The following is a 23481-nucleotide window of genomic DNA, read 5'->3' as shown; positions in this document are numbered from 1 at the left end:
ATTCAGAGTTAAGTTACCTGACAGGAGTCCTTCATGCCATCGGGGTACCCAGCACACATCATGTTGTCTGTGATCATTGATTCTCTGTACTTTGTGTTTTTGCGGCATTCTTCATTGGTCATGACAGGAACTTCTACTTCTTGGAGTATACAAGAAGCTTTTCCGTCTTCTTGTAAGGTTCCCCATCCCGTTGCTACTGCTTTTGTTCCTTCATACAGCTTCTCTGTAAAACAAGAAATTATGTAGTATGCTTTTAAATATATAGAGCTTGGTCAAAAATATTGAAATACCGCGAGAAATCCATGCTTGAACATAAATGCAGAAGTTAGCTAAGCCTGCAGGTTATACTACTGTGTTTCACCACGAACGGCACATGTGCAATGTCCTCAAAATGTTGCAAGCGTCAATCATAGTCGGAACAGTGTTCTGTTTAGTTGTACGTGCTTTATATCGGAGCTGTGACTTCGAACTTGGGCAAGGGTGACTTCGAACTTGGGCAAGTCGTTGGTGCCCGTATGGTGGGCGCTAACGTAACCAAGGTAGCTGAATGTTTGGTGTTTCAAGGGCCACCATATCGAAGACTTATACCACATACCGGGAAAGGGGAAAAAAATCATCTGCTAAGTCACAACACGGACGATAATGTCTGTTGAGTGATCATGAGAGACGGTCATTGAAGAGGATTGTGGCGAAAAATAAAGAGGACGAGAACTGCAAAAGTCACTATAGAGCTGAATGTGGCACTCGCAAATCCTATCAGCACCAAAACAACACGAAGGGGCTCTAGAAGCAGGGAATTGCAGAGTGAGGTGGAATTCCAAAACTGTTCGTCAGGGATGCAACTGCCCGTTACAAGAAAACGTGGTGCCAAAGTCATAAAACCTGGAGTATCGAGGAATGAAAGAAATCGTTTCGTCGGATGAGTCTTGTTGCACACTGTTTCCAATTTCTGGCGGAGTGATGATTGGGCAGCCATATCGTGGTATTCCATTGGCTTCTGCAACGTTGCATTGCTGCCAAGGATTATGTGACCATTTTGGTTGATCAGGTCCGTTACTTGGTACATTGTTTGTTCCCCAGTGGTGGCACTGTGTTCCAAGGCGAGAGAGCGCCTTTTCATACAGTTTGCATCGTCCGGTACTGTTTTGTGAGCAGGAGGATGAACTGTCTCATATGCCCTGCCTACCAAAGTCAACAGATCTCAGTATTATGGAGCTTTTGTGGTGTACTTTAAAGAGAAGTGTGCGATATAGCTATCTACCGTTGTCATCATTACCTGAACTTGCCACTATTTTGCAGGAAGAATACTGTAGGATTTCCTTGAAAACCACGTTATTATTATTTATCCATTCCGAGGCAACTGGAAGCCGTTTTGACTACCAACGCGTTTCCTTCACTGCATTAGGCTTGGTAATGTTTTTGTCCACACTCTGTATTAAAACTGTATTGCTGTACACAAGAATAAGTTAATCTACAGCCCAAGGTCAGTATGTGAATTGTGGAAGATTATACAGGGTGATTCTACTACAAACTTTCTGGGATGATGGAGAAAAGTAAATGAATCCATTTCAATTAAAGGTTCTGGTCCGGGATCGTCCGAGTCGAAAGTTATAAGCGAAAATCGTTCTAATACCTCTGACAGGGGAATACATGCACCGATACTGTTGTTAATATTGTTGAGCAGGCAACTTTCAAAGATGGTAGCGTGGGATTTAAAATGAGCACCTAGCACGAGTTCATTTTCGATATTGCGAAACACATCTCTTCTAATGCAAGCGCTGTGGTTTTTCACTTTTTGGATCATATAATTCTGACCAAAACAAAGAAGTCCAGTAAATATGTGCTCTAAATGAATAGCTTAAGAGCTATGAGCTCTTGTTCAGTAGAAGAGATGTATTCCACAGTAGCGAAGGTGAACAAATGCTCCGTTTCGTAAGTGTTTCCAGTTGTGCTACTTATTTCTATAACTGTTATCCACCTTAATATTCATAAGTAAAAGATAATCCGTTTTTTAAACATACGGGACTTGGATTGTAAACCATCACTGCAAATAACATTGTGCTAAGGCTTGGAAATAATTTTTACGTAATAATAAAACCAGCACCAGTTAAGTTTTTTTTTAAATTTACATCACGATGCATTGCAGGAATTTATTTCCAAGTGCATCTATTTACACTGGTATTACATGTGATGTATGCGTGTGTGGTGTTCCGATTTTCTTGCTCTGAAGTCGGCGATGGTGATCATTTTATGAAACTACATTGAAGTACGAAGAGGAAATAATCTTTTCCTTCCTGAAAGGAACGGCAGTTCCTTGAGAGTTCGGGGTATTTTACTACAGGTTATGTTCAAATTTGAACCAGTCTCGTTGTTCTCCATACAACATTCTACGCAACGAATTTTTATTCAGTCTGTATAAAATCGTGATTGTTGTAAATATGCTGTAAGGCTTTCTGTCCAAAGCAAACTTTTCTAAACGAATGCTCGTAATGCTTTCTATACTGATGTTATGCTGATGGTAAGCGAAGAACCCCTTTACACTTGGATTATAACGTGAGTGAACAAAACTGTGCCGGCCCCGGTGGCCGTGCGGTTCTAGGCGCTTCAGTCCGGAACTGCGAGACTGCTACGGTCGCAGGTTCGAATTCTGCCTCGGGCATGGATGTTTGTGATGTCCTTAGGTTAGTTAGGTTTAAGTAGTTCTAAGTTCTAGGGGACTGATGACCTCAGATGTTAAATCCCATAGTGCTGAGAGCAATTTTGAACAAAACTGTCGATTTTCACCAACATCATCTTTCCTTTGAAAAAGGCTACAGTCAGTCGAAGGTAGGAAACGAGCGAAGTTACGCAGTGGTTAGAACATTGAAATCACATTCGGGAGGACGACTGTTAAAATCCGTGTCCGGATATTCAGATTTGGATTTTCCTATATCGCTCCAGGCAAAAATCGGGATGGGTACTACGGAAGGCCACGAATGATATACGTTCTAAAACTTGAGTCATTCAGAGCTTGTACTCCGTCTGTAATACCTCGATGTCGACAGGACGTTAAAACTTAATCTTCCTTTTTTGTGGAATGCTGGAGCCGTTGAACTTGACTTGGTTTAAGAAAAGAGATAACAGCGATTTTGATGTCGACCAGTCATGCATTTCTTGTTATTTGGTCTTAGAATTTCAAAAAGTTACAGTTAGAGTCGAAGGAATGATTCCTACAAGTTGGCAACTAAGACAAGCAGTGCGATGCAACTTATTGTTTCAAAATGTTTTGGCCAAGTTCCTTTACTTCCGTCATCACCTTTGTCTGTGTTTTCTTTTTCTGAATTACCTCAGTACAAAGTATATGTTCGTAAACTTCGTTCATTATACGAGCTGAATGTTTCCATTTGTCCCGAAGTCATCGTTATAACAGAAGAAATGGTGGCGCGCGCACTGTGTAATTTCAAGGGCTCTAATGCAAGCACATTCGGCGTATTAAACCAAATTAAGACAGCTACTCTGCACCTAAACGCAGCATTTATAACATATTATTTTCGGTTGGAAAAAGGATAAGGCCATATTTAACTGACTACCATTTTTTTAGGCGTTGTTATGGAGTGCTGTTGCTGTTGAAATTTGTCACAAGAGCTAATAGTTCGGGCACAACGAAGTACTGTCGCAAGATCTAATAAGTGTGACCCCAACGAATAACGTTATAATTTTTACTTTGCTTAGAAAGCAGACTTGCCGAGAACAATGTAAAATTGGGAGCAGACAGTTATGCTACAAAGGCAGAAACTATGTAGTTTTGTTGTTTTGAGACTACTGACTAATATTTCTAGCACCAAGCTTCATATTCGTCTAGTTGTCGGCTTACGCCCAATGGGTGGAGATCGTAAAGCCACATTATAATGAATATTGAAGATTATAGGCATCGTTTGTAACGTCCTTCATGTTAATGAAACTTGAATTAAACTTAATGAAAAATGACATTCAAGCCGAATGATTGCTGAAAATTAATCAAATTAATATGTAAGCGAAATCTGGATAAATGACATTTGTTTGTAAAGCTACTGTATTACTTATTTTCAATTATTTATACGATTAGTACGAGTTATTTATAGATGACTAAAATGACCTCAGTCATTGGTGAGTGTTAAAGCGTATCAGCAGTGTGCGTTGTGTTTACCATCATTTGGTGGCAGGCAGATGGGTCGAATGTCCTGCGTGATGGGAACCCGGTCGTTGAGTCTGAGCAGCGCGATGTCGTGGTCGAAGTTCATGAAGCTGAAGTCTCCTGTGAACGCCCGCAATACGAAGCGAGTCTCTGGCCGCATTGTCGAGTTGCAGCGGTCATGCTCGCCGAAAGTCACCTTTATCATGAACCACATGAACCTGTCGGATAAGATATTTCTGTCAGTGCATTTCATTTATGTGTTACATTGAACGAAGACACAAGAAGAACATAATTCATTTAACGTGCAGGTTGCCCATTTCGCTTGCAAAGCGGCGCGGGCTAGCCGCGCACGGTCTCAGGCGCCTGGTCATGGTTCTCGCGACTCTCCCCGTCGGAGGTTCGAGTTCTCCCTCGGGCATGGATGTGTGTGTTATCCTTGGCGTAAGTTAGTTTAAGTTAGATTAAGTAGTGTATAAGTCTAGGGACCGATGACCTCAGCAATTTGGTTCCGTAGGGACACCACTTCAGTTACAACACGTTGCATTACATCTTTGGTTCATTAGCAGTCTTTGTTAAACTTTTGAGAAAGGAATGCTAATCTCTCACTTTCAGAAAAATGTGCACAGCGTTTTCTCAACGTTCCCTCCTTCAAGTTCGCTACTCAGTAGATTCTCTCAAATAACTTCCATATTTTTGTCCAACCCCTACATGTTGGCGTACTGATTCAGGGTTGTTGTAACTCATGTATTTGTTATTGTGTGATGATTTTATCACTTAAATATTTACCGATTGGGCACTTCCTAATTCGTTTCATTGCTTGTTTATTTTCTTTCCTGTACGGATGTTGAGTCCTTTGCAGGCCTAGTTGGTAGGTTTTGGGTTCAGTACCAATTAGTTACATTCAGATACGTATCGCTGCTCTTATGGATTTGTTTCCATCATGCTCGTTTCTAACCGCCAATCATATAATGCATGTTATAGGCTAATATATTATCATAGCATGGCGTATTACGGCAAGAACTGTTCTGGTCTTCTACAGGATATAAATGCCAACTGCTTGCAGTCTACCACAGTGGAGTAGGGGATGTCGAGGCGAACAGTTCGATGCAGGAAACTTGCGATGAAGCCCAGAACCCACCTCAAATTGATCTAAGCTACAGCGTATGCGCGCCGCGTGGGTTTTTCAATATTCTCTGGCTCACTTACGCCACTGGCTTTGTCGGCAATTTTTTTAAAATTATTATTTCAGCTTTGCCTTGAGGATAGTAAAAGAGAGGCTTTTGTAAACGGTATGCAAAAACTAATTATGTACACAATTCAGTTCACACTTAACTCGTACAAGCGTAGTGGTTTCGTAGTAAGAAGGCCGATTTAATTGTTAATTTTATGGTGTTAAAACTCTCAGCGTTTTGAGCTAACATTTACACGAACGCCAATTCTACATTTTGTTAGTACAAGCGCAATAGTTTCGTAATGAGAAAGCCAGACAAACAAAATGATGTAATTGTTAATTTTATGTTGTTTAAATTCTCAGTGTTTTGAGGTAATATTTACACAAAAGCCAGTTTTACGTTTTGTTAGTGTAGTATTATTAATGTTCCCGTCAAAAACTCGCGTGGTGCGCAGGTACTATAAATTAGGTGAGTTTTGTAGCCAATTTCAGAGGGTTTTCCGGCTTGAGAGGCCACAAGTACCTAGTATCAATTTGTTCGTCCCGCCTTCATCTACACCGTGTGGTACGTAGTAAACAGTTATAGTTAGCATCCTGTAAATTGTAACGCTGTTTATATGCAATTTTAATGTCGTTTTATTTAACAAGATCTATTAATTATTATTCTCTTCGTTATAAATTATGGTATTTTTATAAACAACAACATAAGTCTTGAATTAAACATCTTCCGAATGTTTAGTGTGGTAGCACTAGGAACTACGAGTCAGGGCCACATGCCAAAATCAGCAGGTACACGGGGTGTCTCAAACTTTAGGGCCAAAAGTATAAACGCTGTAGAGAATCACAAAATGAGTATCTTACTGTAGGGGTCAATGGTACGAAATGAATATTTCTGGCGGTGCACGTTCTTGAATGAAAAGCGCGTGTATCACTTGTTCATAAACTGCTTATATCTCATAGCAAGCAGTTGTCTGCCGCATTGAATTTGTTGGAGCTGTCTTAAACAATACGAAATCGTTTATTATATGTTCATAGCTCAAGGCTGGCTACCGAACGCGGAGCTTTACTTTTGAGAGTAATTTGGAAGTGTTTAATGTATGGTCCAACTGGATGTAGGGCACAGATAACGAACGAATGTGCAGCAGAGAGATTCGCAAAACAAACGGAGAGATTAACAAAATATGTCATATCAGTTCAGAGAAATTTTTCGCCATGGATAGGAACTGGGTCGTTCAAGCTACAAGAGAGCTGGTCAAGGTTCGTACAGCAGAATTTGAACAGTGGTGATAGGTCTTTTGGGAGGAGATTCATCCATAAGAACCAGTCAACTTGCTTTTGAAATAAAAACGTCGAATAATAGTGGAGAGAGTACTGATAGGACAACAATTAAAAGTTATGCATCTATAATGAACACATTTTGAACAGTTCCTATGAGTTTTAAGTTATTGCTCTGAGGTGCAGATCTTTGTCAATCAAAAGTTAAATATTCATTTCGATCACTAGTTTGTTATCTCAAATTAGGCTACTCAGTTATAACCCTCTACTATTAGTATGCTTATTACTTTAAGGGGCTCCGGAACGCCCTATACTTGCAATGTTAAAATAACGCTTATAAATTACATCTTTCCTCACAAAGTATTTGAGGTAGGAAGTTGAACTTTTTACAGATTATTTATTGTAATATGGGCTACAACTTAACACAGGGATTTTACAAAATTTTAGTTAAGTTATTAAAGATGATTTTTTTTCAATTGTCATGAAAATTCACAACATTTTTTTGCAATTTTTTATTTATATATTCAAAAATATACAGTATTTCGGAAAAAGGCTGTGTTAAATTATTCAGAAGGTACTGTGTAACATTTACTGAAAGTTTGAAACAAATATGTTTGGAAGATCCTTAGAAAACATGCAATTAGTATGAGAAAAAAAAAGTTTTGGGAATCGAGCGACAAAGATTGGATTAACTTTTTAGTGCATTCCAGGTCCATAGGATGGATTATCTTCATCCTCTGCAAACTCCTCCTCCAGCTTCCTCTTGTTCCTCCTCCTGTTTACTCTTGCTTGTATTTCTAGACTCTTTACAGCCCTGTCTGCAGCCCGAAGGCGTTCCTTGTCTAAAGCAAGCATCGCTCGTTGTTGTGTTCGTAGATTTTGCTACCATTTTCTTCAGTTGCAGTTACTGCAACACTGTTCCAAAAGGTGGTCATGTATGAACACTTATCACATTTCAGTTGTATTTCACTAGCCAGTCCTACGTGCTTTATTATGGAGAGTTCCAGACCAACTTCACTACAATGAATACATCTTACACAGTTTGAAAAAATTCCTTTGAGAACCGACATCTCAAATATTTCATTCACATCCGATTCGCCCATAAAACATTCATAGTTTTCACTCATTGAACCAAGCTTCTTCTGTGAAGTATTTTCTTTCCCACTTTGACTGCTATGGGCAGGTGTACTTGAGAGGTTAGGTTCACTCACTTGGTTATCGTCTTTATTGTTTACAGTGGTAACACATACCTTTGGCTTTCCAACATTTCTCCTTTTCTTAAAAGCCTTCAGAGGATTTCTAATAACGTTACTTTTACTCATTATTATACTTCAACAAAACAGAGACTCAAGAAACAGAATTAATTACGAATATTTTCGAGATAACGACAGAGTAAATAAACATGAAACAATCGACAATCACACCAGCGATATACACTCCTGGAAATGGAAAAAAGAACACATTGACACCGGTGTGTCAGACCCACCATACTTGCTCCGGACACTGCGAGAGGGCTGTACAAGCAATGATCACACGCACGGCACAGCGGACACACCAGGAACCGCGGTGTTGGCCGTCGAATGGCGCTAGCTGCGCAGCATTTGTGCACCGCCGCCGTCAGTGTCAGCCAGTTTGCCGTGGCATATGGAGCTCCATCGCAGTCTTTAACACTGGTAGCATGCCGCGACAGCGTGGACGTGAACCGTATGTGCAGTTGACGGACTTTGAGCGAGGGCGTATAGTGGGCATGCGGGAGGCCGGGTGGACGTACCGCCGAATTGCTCAACACGTGGGGCGTGAGGTCTCCACAGTACATCGATGTTGTCGCCAGTGGTCGGCGGAAGGTGCACGTGCCCGTCGACCTGGGACCGGACCGCAGCGACGCACGGATGCACGCCAAGACCGTAGGATCCTGCGCAGTGCCGTAGGGGACCGCACCGCCACTTCCCAGCAAATTAGGGACACTGTTGCTCCTGGGGTATCGGCGAGGACCATTCGCAACCGTCTCCATGAAGCTGGGCTACGGTCCCGCACACCGTTAGGCCGTCTTCCGCTCACGCCCCAACATCGTGCAGCCCGCCTCCAGTGGTGTCGCGATAGGCGTGAATGGAGGGACGAATGAGACGTGTCGTCTTCAGCGATGAGAGTCACTTCTGCCTTGGTGCCAATGATGGTCGTATGCGTGTTTGGCGCCGAGCAGGTGAGCGCCACAATCAGGACTGCATACGACCGAGGCACACAGGGCCTACACCCGGCATCATGGTGTGGGGAGCGATCTCCTACACTGGCCGTACACCACTGGTGATCGTCGAGGGGACACTGAATAGTGCACGGTACATCCAAACCGTCATCGAACCCATCGTTCTACCATTCCTAGACCGGCAAGGGAACTTGCTGTTCCAACAGGACAATGCACGTCCGCATGTATCCCGTGCCACCCAACGTGCTCTAGAAGGTGTAAGTCAACTACCCTGGCCAGCAAGATCTCCGGATCTGTCCCCCATTGAGCATGTTTGGGACTGGATGAAGCGTCGTCTCACGCGGTCTGCACGTCCAGCACGAACGGTGGTCCAACTGAGGCGCCAGGTGGAAATGGCATGGCAAGCCGTTCCACAGGACTACATCCAGCATCTCTACGATCGTCTCCATGGGAGAATAGCAGCCTGCATTGCTGCGAAAGGTGGATATACACTGTACTAGTGCCGACATTGTGCATGCTCTGTTGCCTGTGTCTATGTGCATGTGGTTCTGTCAGTGTGATCATGTGATGTATCTGACCCCAGGAATGTGTCAATAAAGTTTCCCCTTCCTGGGACAATGAATTCAGGGTGTTCTTATTTCAATTTCCAGGAGTGTATTTTGAACCGTCACAGGTTAGCCACAACACATACTTTATCTCACATCACTAAAATGTACCTGATGAACACGGACGTTAATAATAACACCATTTGACAGCAGTTTAACAGCGCCACAGTGGGTCGCGCCCATGTAGAACACATTTCAAAAAAAAAATTAAAAATAGTTGTAGTCTTCGGAATTGAATAAATTATGTATCTATTGAAAGGTAATAGTCTGCAGATTCAGAAAACGCAAAAAAGTAAAAATTGAACTTTTCATGATTTTGAGCCTTTCCGGAGCCCCTTAAAAGTTTGGGACACCCTGCGTCTGCATGCTTTGCAGGGATTGGGATGCATCCCTGCATTAACATTTAATATTAAATTGAATGCACAAATTAAATTAAGTCTCTCTCTCTCTCTCTCTCTCTCTCTCTCCCCCCTCCCCCCCCCCCTCTGTCTCTCTCTGTCTCTCTATCTCTCTCTCTCTCTCTCTCTCTCTCTCTCTCTCTGTGTGTGTGTGTGTGTGTGTGTGTGTGTGTGTGTGTGTGTGAGATCAGTTAGTAAGGTTATTTGTAATACTTTGCTTCTGACAGTCCCACCGTTCAGCGATACTGACGAACTCTTCGTCAAAATTTGAGGGTTCAATCCAAAAAAAAGCATACTGTCCGAGAGTTCACACATTATCCCTTAACAGAAGCAGGCGGCAGGACTCACCCCTTGACACAGTGCGCCGCCGTCAGCACATATCTGTCATTGATGAGCGTGCCTCCGCAGTAGAAGCGATTGAAGTACGTGAGCCGCGCCATCCAAGGGAACTCGCTCACGTCAGCCGCCTGCCCACCGACGATGCGCGATCCGTCATTCCGCTCACCACAAGCTGCAACAACACGTTCCTTTCACCTTGTTGCAGTTGTCTGACTTCTCTGTAGAACAGGGTCACACAGACTGTTAATATGCTGTTTTTGTTCTCGTACATCATATTTCTCTTTAAGTTTAAGAGTAAGGGCGTACATTTTACGAGATAGTACATTGCACTGCAACAGAATATGAGTAAAGTTACAGCTCTACAGGCACTACTTCGAATTTATTTTTGTCTTGACAAATTTGCAAGTATTAAGAAATGGTGATTTTTCTTATGAATAAAATTCAATATTTATCAGTGGCTCCCAGGAAGCATAGTTAAGGACAGAGGAGGATTCGGTAGATAATACTCATAAATGAATGAGACATTTTTTTTCCTCAGTGAGGCTGCTGTTTATTTAAACTGTCTGTAGTTTCGCAACTGGTTTCAGCTTTTTAAGCCATTGTTCAGCTATTATATGTATCTAAAAGCAATTATATTATCTCTACGAAATGGGAAGCAGAATGATGTGTAACTAAAATAGAGGAAAGACAGTTACCTAGGAAAGTTACCATTAATAGAAACAAAATTGAGTTTCCATTCGTTTTGGTTTACAAAAATTTTAGTTGTTCTTTATGTTTTCATAGTTTTTGCACATAATGCCGGAAATATAGATAAGTTCAATGTTGATCAAAGAAAGAAAAGTGAGAGTGGTCTTAAGAAGGTGTACCAAAATTAGTTGGAAAATTAAAATTTCACTTAGTATATCGACATTATGAATAACTTTATGTGTTAATGAGGTAACTACAAACAATTAGTCGTATCTGTTAATGTGGGGACTACGACTGGAATTGCTATTTTGGATTATCGAGATATCTTCAGGTATATAGTTCAGTTTGTTTGTTGGTAGGTATATGTGGTTGATTTTTAAATTACTATAAATTTCAATTACCTCTAGAATAATCATTTCCTTCGCCTTCTTTGCATGGTGAAGGATTTGGAATTTATGTTACATCTTTTGGGACATGGCTGCTATGTATGAGATACTTCATGTATGCATTGGATTAGTTTTGTTAAATTTGAGTGTATCATGTCATATCCAATTTTATATATTCCGGATTATTTAATGGTTCTCTTCTATGGACGATGTGTTTTATAATAAATGTAATATTTTTCCCGTGTGAAATCCAATTTTCGTTTTCGTATATTTAAGAATTTGAGATATTTTATTTAAATGATCGCTGTAATATTAGAAAACTGCTAAATCAGTCTTCTTCACCATTTCTCTCTCTAGACTAATATCATTGGTGGCTTTTGCTTAATATCTTATGCATTGCTAGTTGGTTTGATATATTATTCATCAATGTGTCTGCAGTTGTTGGTTTTTAAAAATTTCAAACTTTTGCTAACAATCCATTTTCATTATTAAAACATCCAAAAAGTTAATGCAGTTATTTACTTCAACTTAAATGGTGAATTTTGTCTTATCATCCTTACTATTTAGTTATTTTTGTTGTGAATGAATATTATCCTCCTCCGTAGCATTAGACAGGACTAAGTTGTCACCAAAATAACATTTGTTGTAATTGACTTGGTCAGTTATCTGTTCAAATTTTGCAGAAAATATTTCTTCAGTGTGGTTAATGTGTAGGGTATACGTCAACCAAGGTTTTTGACATGGAGTTACTTGTGATTAAATTGTGCAGTTGTGAGATACATCATTCTGAAACCTAAGGCAGTTATAAGATAGAGTAAGCTGCAACAGCTGAATAAGATCACAAATCAAAGCTGGACCTAGTTTCTTGCATTTAATTAAGTTAGTCTCAATTATATCTATGGTTTTTAAGGAAACTTTGTGTAAAGAATAACAAGAGTGAAAGAAACAAGTTTAATATTATTAGGAATACCAATACCATATTTTGATTTGATCAGTTAATTCTTGTGTGTTCTTTATTGCATATTTCTTCTCATATGTATAGTATTTTGTGAATAAATTATTGAGTTTTTTGCATAAAATATGTGATAGACTGCCAATATTATTAACAATAGGTCAGATAGGCACATAGCTTTTATGAATTTTTGGTTGTGCACCCATGTGCTTCTAGGATTTGTAATCAGATATTCTCATGCTTCTTTATCTGTGAAGGGGAACCTGTCTATTTTTACAGGTTTTCATGATTTGTGAATTAAATTTCTTTTTAGGATCGTGTTGCAGCTTAGTTGTATTGTTCTTTCGAAAAAAATAGTAAATGAGTCAGATAAATCACTGGACAGTGGCATAAAACCTTTATGAAATGAAAGCAAAGTTTAAATAAATAACAGCCTCAGTGGAAAAAATGCTGCATTAATTTACAAATATATGCCTGTGGTACCCCCTTTAATGAAATACTAGCGTTGGTCTTATCAACTCTAATGGTTCAAAATATCATTTCAACAATAATTATTAATATATAAGGCTTGCGTGCCTCAGCAATACAGATGGCCATACCGTAGGTCCAACCACAACGGAGGGGTATCTGTTGAGAGGCCAGACAAACATGTGGTTCCTGAAGAGGGGCAGCAGCCTTTTCAGTAGTTGTAGGGGCAACAGTCTGGATGATTGACTGATCTGGCCTTGTAACATTAACCAAAACGGCCTTGCTGTGCTGGTACTGCGAACGGCTGAAAGCAAGGGGAAACTACAGCCGTAATTTTTCCCGAGGACATGCAGCTTTACTGTATGATTAAATGATGATGGCGTCCTCTTGGGTAAAATATTCCGGAGGTAAAATAGTCCCCCATTCGGATCTCCGGGCGGGGACTACTCAAGAGGACGTCGTTATCAGGAGAAAGAAAACTGGCGTTCTACGGATCGGAGCGTGGAATGTCAGATCCCTCAATCGGGCAGGTAGGTTAGAAAATTTAAAAAGGGAAATGGATAAGTTAGGGGGCTCTGGAAAGGCTCAAAATCATGAAAAGTTCAATTTTTACTTTTTTGCGTCTTCTGAATCTGCAGACTATTACCTTTTAATAGATATATAATTTATTCAATTCCGAAGACAAATATTTTTAAATTTTTTTTTGAAATGTGTTCTACATGGGCGTGACCCACTGTGGCGCTTTTAAACTGCTGTCAAATGGTGTTATTATTAACGTCTGTGTTCATCAGGTACATTGTAGTGATGTGAGATAAAGTATGTGTTGTGGCTAACCTGTGATGGTTCAATATACACTCCTGGAAATTGAAATAAGAACACCGTGAATTCATTGTCCCAGGAAGGGGAAACTTTATTGACACATTCCTGGGGTCAGATACATCACATGATCACACTGACAGAACCACAGGCACATAGACACAGGCAACAGAGCATGCACAATGTCGGCACTAGTACAGTGTATATCCACCTTTCGCAGCAATGCAGGCTGCTATTCTCCCATGGAGACGATCGTAGAGATGCTGGATGTAGTCCTGTGGAACGGCTTGCCATGCCATTTCCACCTGGCGCCTCAGTTGGACCAGCGTTCGTGCTGGACGTGCAGACCGCGTGAGACGACGCTTCATCCAGTCCCAAACATGCTCAATGGGGGACAGATCCGGAGATCTTGCTGGCCAGGGTAGTTGACTTACACCTTCTAGAGCACGTTGGGTGGCACGGGATACATGCGGACGTGCATTGTCCTGTTGGAACAGCAAGTTCCCTTGCCGGTCTAGGAATGGTAGAACGATGGGTTCGATGACGGTTTGGATGTACCGTGCACTATTCAGTGTCCCCTCGACGATCACCAGTGGTGTACGGCCAGTGTAGGAGATCGCTCCCCACACCATGATGCCGGGTGTAGGCCCTGTGTGCCTCGGTCGTATGCAGTCCTGATTGTGGCGCTCACCTGCACGGCGCCAAACACGCATACGACCATCATTGGCACCAAGGCAGAAGTGACTCTCATCGCTGAAGACGACACGTCTCCATTCGTCCCTCCATTCACGCCTGTCGCGACACCACTGGAGGCGGGCTGCCCGATGTTGGGGCGTGAGCGGAAGACGGCCTAACGGTGTGCGGGACCGTAGCCCAGCTTCATGGAGACGGTTGCGAATGGTCCTCGCCGATACCTCAGGAGCAACAGTGTCCCTAATTTGCTGGGAAGTGGCGGTGCGGTCCCCTACGGCACTGCGCAGGATCCTACGGTCTTGGCGTGCATCCGTGCGTCGCTGCGGTCCGGTCCCAGGTCGACGGGCACGTGCACCTTCCGCCGACCACTGGCGACAACATCGATGTACTGTGGAGACCTCACGCCCCACGTGTTGAGCAATTCGGCGGTACCTCCACCCGGCCTCCCGCATGCCCACTATACGCCCTCGCTCAAAGTCCGTCAACTGCACATTCGGTTCACGTCCACGCTGTCGCGGCATGCTACCAGTGTTAAAGACTGCGATGGAGCTCCGTATGCCACGGCAAACTGGCTGACACTGACGGCGGCGGTGCACAAATGCTGCGCAGCTAGCGCCATTCGACGGCCAACACGGCGGTTCCTGGTGTGTCCGCTGTGCCGTGCGTGTGATCATTGCTTGTACAGCCCTCTCGCAGTGTCCGGAGCAAGTATGGTGGGTCTGACACACCGGTGTCAATGTGTTCATTTTTCCATTTCCAGGAGTGTATATCGCTGGTGTGATTGTCGATTGTTTCATGTTTATTTACTCTGTCGTTATCTCGAAAATATTCGTAATTAATTCTGTTTCTTGAGTCTCTGTTTTGTTGAAGTATAATAATGAGTAAAAGTAAAGTTATTAGAAACCCTCTAAAGGCTTTTAAGAAAAGGAGAAATGTTGGAAAGCCAAAGGTATGTGTTATTACTGTAAACAATAAAGACGATAACCAAGTGAGTGAACCTAACCTCTCAAGTACACCTGCCCATAGCAGTCAAAGTGGGAAAGAAAATACTTCACAGAAGAAGCTTGGTTCAATGAGTGAAAACTATGAATGTTTTATGGGTGAATCGGATGTGAATGAAATATTTGATATTTCGGTTCTCAAAGGAATTTTTTCAAACTGTGTAAGATGTATTCATTGTAGTGAAGTTGGTCTGGAAGTCTCCATAATAAAGCACGTAGGACTTGCTTGTGAAATACAACTGAAATGTGATAAGTGTTCATACATGACCACCTTTTGGAACAGTGTTGCAATAACTGCAACTGAAGAAAATGGTAGCAAAATCTACGAACACTACAACGAGCGATGCTTGCTTTAGACAAGGAACGCCTTCGAGCTGCAGACAGGGCTGTAAAGAGTCTAGAAATACAAGCAAGAGTAAACAGGAGGAGGAACAAGAGGAAGCTGGAGGAGGAGTTTGCAGAGGATGAAGATAATCCATCCTAGGGACCTGGAATGCACTAAAAAGTTAATCCAATCTTTGTCGCTCGATTCGCAAAACTTTTTTTTTCTCATACTAATTACATGTTTTCTAAGGATCTTCCAAACATATTTGTTTCAAACTTTCAGTAAATGTTACACAGTAGCTTCTGCATAATTTAACACAGCCTTTTTCCAAAAAACTGTATATTTTTGAATATATAAATAAAAAATTGCAAAAAAATGTTGTGAATTGTCATGACAATTGAAAAAAAATCATCTTTAATAACTTAACTAAAATTTTGTAAAATCCCTGTGTTAAGTTGTAGCCCATATTCCAATAAATAATCTGTAAAAAGTTCAACTTCCTACCTCAAATACTTTGTGAGGAAAGATGTAGTTTATAAGCGTTATTTTATCATTGCAAGTATAGGGCGTTCCGGAGCCCCTTAAAGTTAGATATAGTGCGAATTTGTGAAGTTCGGTGGCAGGAGGAACAATACTTTTGGTCAGGTGATTACAGGGTTATAAATACAAAATCAAATAGGGGTAATGCAGGAGTAGGTTTAATAATGAATAAAAAAATAGGAGTGCAGGTTAGCTACTACAAACAGCATAGTGAACGCATTATTGTGGCCAAGATAGACACAAAGCCCATGCCTACTACAGTAGTACAAGTTTATATGCCAACTAGCTCTGCAGATGATGAAGAAATAGATGAAATGTATGACGAGATAAAAGAAATTATTCAGGTAGTGAAGGGAGACGAAAATTTAATAGTCATGAGTGACTGGAATTCGTCAGTAGGAAAAGGGAGAGAAGGAGACATAGTAGGTGAATATGGATTGGGGGGAAGAAATGAAAGAGGAAGCCGCCTTGTAGAATTTTGCACAGAGCATAACTTAAACATAGCTAACACTTGGTTCAAGAATCATGAAGGAAGGTTGTATACCTGGAAGAATCCTGGAGATACTAAAAGGTATCAGATAGATTATATAATGGTAAGACAGAGATTTAGGAACCAGGTTTTAAATTGTAAGACATTTCCAGGGGCAGATGTGGATTCTGACCACAATCTATTGGTTATAAACTGCAGATTGAAACTGAAGAAACTACAAAAAGGTGGGAATTTAAGGAGATGGGACCTGGATAAACTGAAAGAACCAGAGGTTGTAGAGAGTTTCAGGGAGAGCATAAGGGGACAATTGACAGGAATGGGGGAAAGAAATACAGTAGAAGAAGAATGGGTAGCTCTGAGAGATCAAGTAGTGAAGGCATCAGAGGATCAAGTAGGTAAAAAGGCGAGGGCTAATAGAAATCCTTGGGTAACAGAAGAAATATTGAATTTAATTGATGAAAGGAGAAAATATAAAAATGCAGTAAATGAAGCAGGCAAAAAGGAATATAAACGTCTCAAAAATGAGATCGACAGGAAGTGCAAAATGGCTAAGCAGGGATGGCTAGAGGACAAATGTAAGGATGTAGAGACTTGTCTCACTAGTGGTAAGATAGATACTGCCTACAGGAAAATTAAAGAGACCTTTGGAGAGAAGAGAACCACTTGTATGAATATCAAGAGCTCAGATGGCAACCCAGTTCTAAGCAAAGAAGGGAAGGCAGAAAGGTGGAAGGAGTATGTAGAGGGTTTATACAAGGGCGATGTGCTTGAGGACAATATTATGGAAATGGAAGAGGATGTAGATGAAGACGAAATGGGAGATAAGATACTGCGTGAAGAGTTTGACAGAGCACTGAAAGACCTGAGTCGAAACAAGGCCCCGGGAGTAGACAACATTCCATTAGAACTACTGATGGCCTTGGGAGAGCCAGTCATGACAGAACTCTACCATCTGGTCAGCAAGATGTATGAGACTGGCGAAATACCCTCAGACTTCAAGAAGAATATAATAATTCCAATCCCAAAGAAAGAAGGTGTTGACAGATGTGAAAATTACCGAACTATCAGTTTAATAAGTCACAGCTGCAAAATACTAACGCGAATTCTTTACAGACGAATGGAAAAACTGGTAGAAGCGGACCTCGGGGAAGATCAGTTTGGATTCCGTAGAAATGTTGGAACACGTGAGGCAAAACTAACCTTACGACTTATCTTAGAAGAAAGATTAAGAAAAGGCAAACCTACGTTTCTAGCATTTGTAGACTTAGAGAAAGCTTTTGACAATGTTAACTGGAATACTCTCTTTCAAATTCTGAAGGTGGCAGGTATAAAATACAGGAAGCGAAAGGCTATTTACAATTTGTACAGAAATCAGATGGCAGTTATAAGAGTCGAGGGGCATGAAAGGGAAGCAGTGGTTGGGAAAGGAGTGAGACAGGGTTGTAGCCTCTCCCCGATGTTATTCAATCTGTATATCGAGCAAGCAGTAAAGGAAACAAAAGAAAAATTCGGAGTAGGTATTAAAATTCATGGAGAAGAAGTAAAAACTTTGAGGTTCGCCGATGACATTGTAATTCTGTCAGAGACAGCAAAGGACTTAGAAGAGCAGTTGAACGGAATGGACAGTGTCTTGAAAGGAGGATATAAGATGAACATCAACAAAAGCAAAACGAGGATAATGGAATGTAGTCAAATTAAATCGGGTGATGCTGAGGGAATTAGATTAGGAAATGAGACACTTAAAGTAGTAAAGGAGTTTTGCTATATAGGGAGTAAAATAATTGATGATGGTCGAAGTAGAGAGGATATAAAATGTAGACTGGCAATGGCAAGAAAATCGTTTCTGAAGAAGAGAAATTTGTTAACATCAAGTATAGATTTAAGTGTCAGGAAGTCGTTTCTGAAAGTATTTGTATGGAGTGTAGCCATGTATGGAAGTGAAACATGGACGATAACTAGTTTGGACAAGAAGAGAATAGAAGCTTTCGAAATGTGGTGCTACAGAAGAATGCTGAAGATAAGGTGGGTAGATCACGTAACTAATGAGGAGGTATTGAATAGGATTGGGGAGAAGAGAAGTTTGTGGCACAACTTGACTAGAAGAAGGGATCGGTTGGTAGGACATGTTCTGAGGCATCAAGGGATCACCAATTTAGTATTGGAGGGCAGCGTGGAGGGTAAAAATCGTAGAGGGAGGCCGAGAGATGAATACACTAAACACATTCAGAAGGATGTAAGTTGCAGTAGGTACTGGGAGATGAAGAAGCTTGCACAGGATAGAGTAGCATGGAGAGCTGCATCAAACCAGTCTCAGGACTGAAGACCACAACAACAACAAGAATATATTATGCTGGTGATTTAAAGTGAAGCTTGCCAATATAAGGTGTGTCTGCTCTTTGTCAAAATCAGAAGATTGCAAACAAAGATGGGCTCATTCCATCGTTTACCTGTGAACTAAAAGGTCAGGCAGGGAGGTTTTACGTTTTAGAGTCCGCCATAAGTTAAGTGATGGGGGGAACTAACGCTCTCGCTATGGTTGATATACATTCGTTATTAGTTCTCATTTCAGTAGCCATGGAGCTTATGTCAAGTGAACAACATATCTTCGTTTACGGCACTTTTGTTGGAACCAGTCATTCGGCAGTGCAGACGCATCGAAGATTTTACAATCTGTTCAGCGTTGGTCGACACAATGCTGTCCCACCTCGCCCAACAATAATAACGTGGTTCAACAATTTCAGAACGAGAGGAACTGTAACACCTGGAACAGCTCGGGGAGGTGTTCTGATAGTTAGAACAGCATAAAACATCAATAAAGTTCGACAAGCTGTCGAGGACAGTCGTCGGCGCTTAGCTGTACAAAATGCTCGCGCTTTGCGCATTTCAGACAGATCAGTTAACCACATTTTGCACTTCGACCTCCACTTTTACCCTTTTAATATAATCGTGGTTGAACAACTATGACTGTGTACGGCGGCATATGTTTTCAGAAAGGATGCCGAAAACCTTGGAAATTGACGGTTTTCTGCTAATGAGTGACGAGGCTTACTTTCACTTATCGGGCGTTGTGAACAAACAAGGTTGCCGGTACTGGTCGGAAAATAATCTACGGGAACTTCACGAGAGGTCCCTGCATAGTGAGCAAGTAAATGTGCGGTGCGGATTAGCCCGATTTTATATCACTGGACTCTACATTTTCCGAGAAAATTTACGCACTGTGACTGTCTACTAACAACGGTACTTCACGATGTTGCGAGAATTTTTTATGCCAGAACTGAGAAGATAAAAAGACTGTCCTCAATAAAGTGTGGCTTCAACAGGGTGGAGTTACTTCCCATACCTCAAGACAACCCATGGCTGTTGAAAAGGAACATTTTTAGGTCGCCTTCTTTCTTTGCATGGGGATGTGGACTAGCCTCCTTGATCTACAGATCTTTCTCCGTGCGATTATTTCTTGTGGGACTGCCGGCCGTAGTGGCCGAGCGGTTCTCGGCGCTAGAGTCTGGAACCGCGCGACCGCTACGGTCGCAGGTTCGAATCCTGCCTCGGGCATGAATGTGTGTGATGTCCTTAGGTTAGTTAGGTTTAAGTAGTTCGAAGTTCTAGGGGACTGATGACCTCAGAAGTTAAATCCCATAGTGCTCAGAGCCATTTGAACAATTTTTTCTTGTGGGACTACCTGAAATCTCGGGTTCACATTGAAAAACTGCGGACTCGTGACGCTCTTTCAGAAGTCAGTACTCGAGAAATTTTCCTTGTTGTGCTTGAAAGGTGTATGGACAATTTTTACACTCGTGTGCAACAATGGCTGGACAAGAACGGCCACCACTTGGATGACGTCATTTTTCGCACATGAATTACAATGCATTCTTGTTTGTGTTTTATGTGTTTTTCACTGTATCTGTAATATTTGAGAAATCTAGAAATCGAAATTTATTAAAAGAATAAATGTTTTAGAATGTCTTGAAAAGTCTAAAACCTCCGTGCCGGACTCTGCTCTCGTTTCTACCATAACCTTGAAAGAAAGGTGCCTGTCAAAAATTGAATAACTTGTGAAACAAGGAACTGAGGAATAAGTATTGTTAAATAATAACTTTTAGTATAATGTCAGGAAACACTTACATTGTAATATTATATCAGTGACGTGTACAAATAAGAAATCACAAAAGAATGTGATCATAAACATTTCCTAAAATTTCATTTATGTCATCAAATGTTCAAAATGCTCACCGTGCAGTGCACAACACTTCTGCAGTCGCTAATGCAAGTAAGTTTGGAAACTGTGATCTTGAGTCTTCAGGGCTCGTCCATAGACTTTAAAATTGAGTCCAGTGGCGTCTAATCAGGCGACCGCGCGGGCCAGGTGACAACACCCTTACTCTCATCACTGGAGGTAACATGTGGATTATGGGCAACAGTTGCCGCAACATCTACACTGCCAGGAAGAAGCTAGTACACTTGGAAAAATGACGTCGATTTTGATCCGATGACGACATGTGCCACTTGGAGGATAGTGGATGTTCTGGTAATGGTTTCAACGTCGTCCGCCAACGGATAGCGTAGTGGGATAGCTAGCAGAGCGCCATCTGTGTCTACCCTTTAATAGGGAATGTTCACGGCCTGAAGGCTCACTGTGATGCAAACGTGTAAAGCAAGCAGGCAATCATATCACGGAGATGCACTGATGCTTCCTACAGCCAGCTAACCGAGTTTGCAAGGGTGAAAATTGTGGCCTTCCAAGTGGAGGGATGGTTCTCTCGGAGAATTGCCACACAAGGTGGACATGCTACGTCAGTTGTGCATTGACGCTAATATCAGTGGTCACGTGAACATTCTCGCACCCATAGAAGAGGCTGTGGACGTCCATGCAGTGCGACGTCCACGCAGCGCAGACGCCCACCAGTATCTTCGTATTGTAAGGAAAGCAGTGGCAGATCGTACAGCTACCACAGCACAGACAAAAGGGCTTATGAACCCAGACACGTCACACGAACCGTTGCAGTGAGACTACGGGCACGCACACTTTAGCCCGTCTTCCACACACGCCACAGCATCGACGTGCGCGGCTCGACTGGTGCTGTCAGAGGATCACTTGGAAGATTGAGTGGCGATCCGTGGTCTTCAGCGATGATAGCAGATTCTGCTTGCGTATGACTGATGGTCGTTTGTACACACGATGTAGACCTGGTGAGCGCTGTCTCATAGGGTGCATTCATCCGAGACACACTGGCCTCACCCTAGGCTGTACAGTCTGGGCTACAATAAGCTAAAATTCTCGTTCACCTTTGTTGTTTCTAGATGGGAGGCTAACCAGCACTCGGTACATGCAGAGTGTTGTTAGACTAATTATTTTTCTGTTTTTGCACCAGGAAGGTGATGTGCTGTTCCAATATAATAGTGCTCGCCCACACACTGCCCGTGAAACCGAACGTGCTCTGCAAAACGTGCAGGAGCTTCCCTGACGAGCACAATCTCTGGACTTGCCTCCAATCGAGCACATATGTGTGATGTGATGGGAGGAGTAGTGACTCATGTCACTCATCAACCAACAACTCTTACAGAACTACGTGAACAGGTCGAGAAGATGTGGCATAAAATATTCCTGGACAGTGTTCGCCTTCTGTACGATCAACTGGATATCCAAAGTCAGCATCTGCACTGACGCCTGTGGAGGCTACACCATGTACTGATATGTGGGTTTCAGCATGGGTCGATATCTGGCACCTCAGAACTGCTTATGCTATTGATCTGTAAATGTAAGCTGGCCGGGGTGGCCGAGCGGTTCTAGGCGCTGCAGTCTAAAACCGCGCGACCGCTACGGTCGCAGGTTTGAATCCTGCCTCGGGCATGGATGGTTGTCCTTAGGTTAGTTAGGTTTAAGTAGTTCTATGTTCTATGGGACTGATGACGTCAAAAGCTAAGTCCCATAGTGCTCAGAGCCATTTGAACCATTTTTTTGAGCCATCTATAAATGTAAGCGTTTCATGTACTCCATTCTGCACTGTTGCAACAATGAGTCTTCAGTGAACTGGCAACCTCTAAAATGGTGTACTGTTTTTCTTTCCTTTTTTTCTGGCAGCGTATTGTAATGTCGTGTGAAGCAGCAGTTGCAAAAGGTGACAGTTGGGGGAGCTAAGGGCGACAGGTCAAGAATCACTCAGTTTTTCGAAACCGCCGTACTGGTATGGTAACTGAATGATGTTAGATGAAGAGAAGTTTTTGCACTTGGTTCTCGGTGACAGTACAAATTCATACTATTTTGAACATGTTAAGTATCCATTAAGGAAAGCGAGAAAGAGAGAAGGACATCAGAACCCAACTCACTGAAAACAATATGCATGAACTGATATCTTTGACAACAAAACACATCTCTGGTACTGTTACACACGTTGCCTCATATATAATTCTACGTCTACATCTACATACATACTCCACAAACCACTGTAAGGTGCGTGGCGGAGGATACGCTGTACGCTACTAGTCGTTTCCTTTCCTGTTCAACTCGCAGATAGAGCGAGGAAAAAACGACTGTCTATATGCCTCCGTATGAGCCCTTATTTCCCATATCTTATTTTATTGGTCCTTAGGCAAAATGTATGTTGGCAGCAGTAGAATCGTTCTGCGGTTAGCTTCAAATGCCGGTTCTCAATATTTTCTCAGTTATGTACCTCAAAAATAACGTCGCTTTCCCTCGAGGGATTCGATTGTGAGTTCCAAATGCGTCTCCGAAAAACTTGCCTGGTGTTCTAAACTACCAGTTACAAATCCAGCAGCCCCCCTCTGAATTTCTTCGATACCTGCCTTTAATCTGACCTGCTGCAGCTCCCAAAAGCACTCGAGCAGTACTCTGGAATAGGTCGCACTAGCGTCTGATGTGCGGTGTCCTTTACAGATTTATCATACTTTCCCAAAACTCTTCCAATAAACCGAAGACGATCATTTGTCTTCCCTATCTGTAGAGTAGTGATTACGGCGCAAGCGA

The 23481-nt window shown here is 42.0% G+C and overlaps 1 protein-coding gene across 1 annotated transcript in view; it reads right to left on the bottom strand.

The window, feature by feature from the left end:
- Positions 1 to 23481, bottom strand: part of LOC126481381 (trypsin-7-like) — a 138461-nt gene that overhangs the window by 36392 nt on the left and 78588 nt on the right. The window contains exons 3-5 of the mRNA XM_050105095.1: positions 10151 to 10313; positions 4166 to 4371; positions 18 to 223 (exon numbers count right to left, since the gene is read on the bottom strand). Coding sequence (XP_049961052.1) covers positions 18 to 223; positions 4166 to 4371; positions 10151 to 10313 — 575 coding nt within the window. The remainder of the gene's footprint in view (positions 1 to 17; positions 224 to 4165; positions 4372 to 10150; positions 10314 to 23481) is intronic.

This window comes from Schistocerca serialis, chromosome 5 (genome assembly GCF_023864345.2).
Source record: "Schistocerca serialis cubense isolate TAMUIC-IGC-003099 chromosome 5, iqSchSeri2.2, whole genome shotgun sequence".
In the NCBI taxonomy this organism is placed as follows: Eukaryota; Metazoa; Arthropoda; class Insecta; order Orthoptera; family Acrididae; genus Schistocerca; species Schistocerca serialis.
Note: the sequence above shows the minus strand (reverse complement) of the source record. Positions and strands in the feature narration are given on the sequence as shown.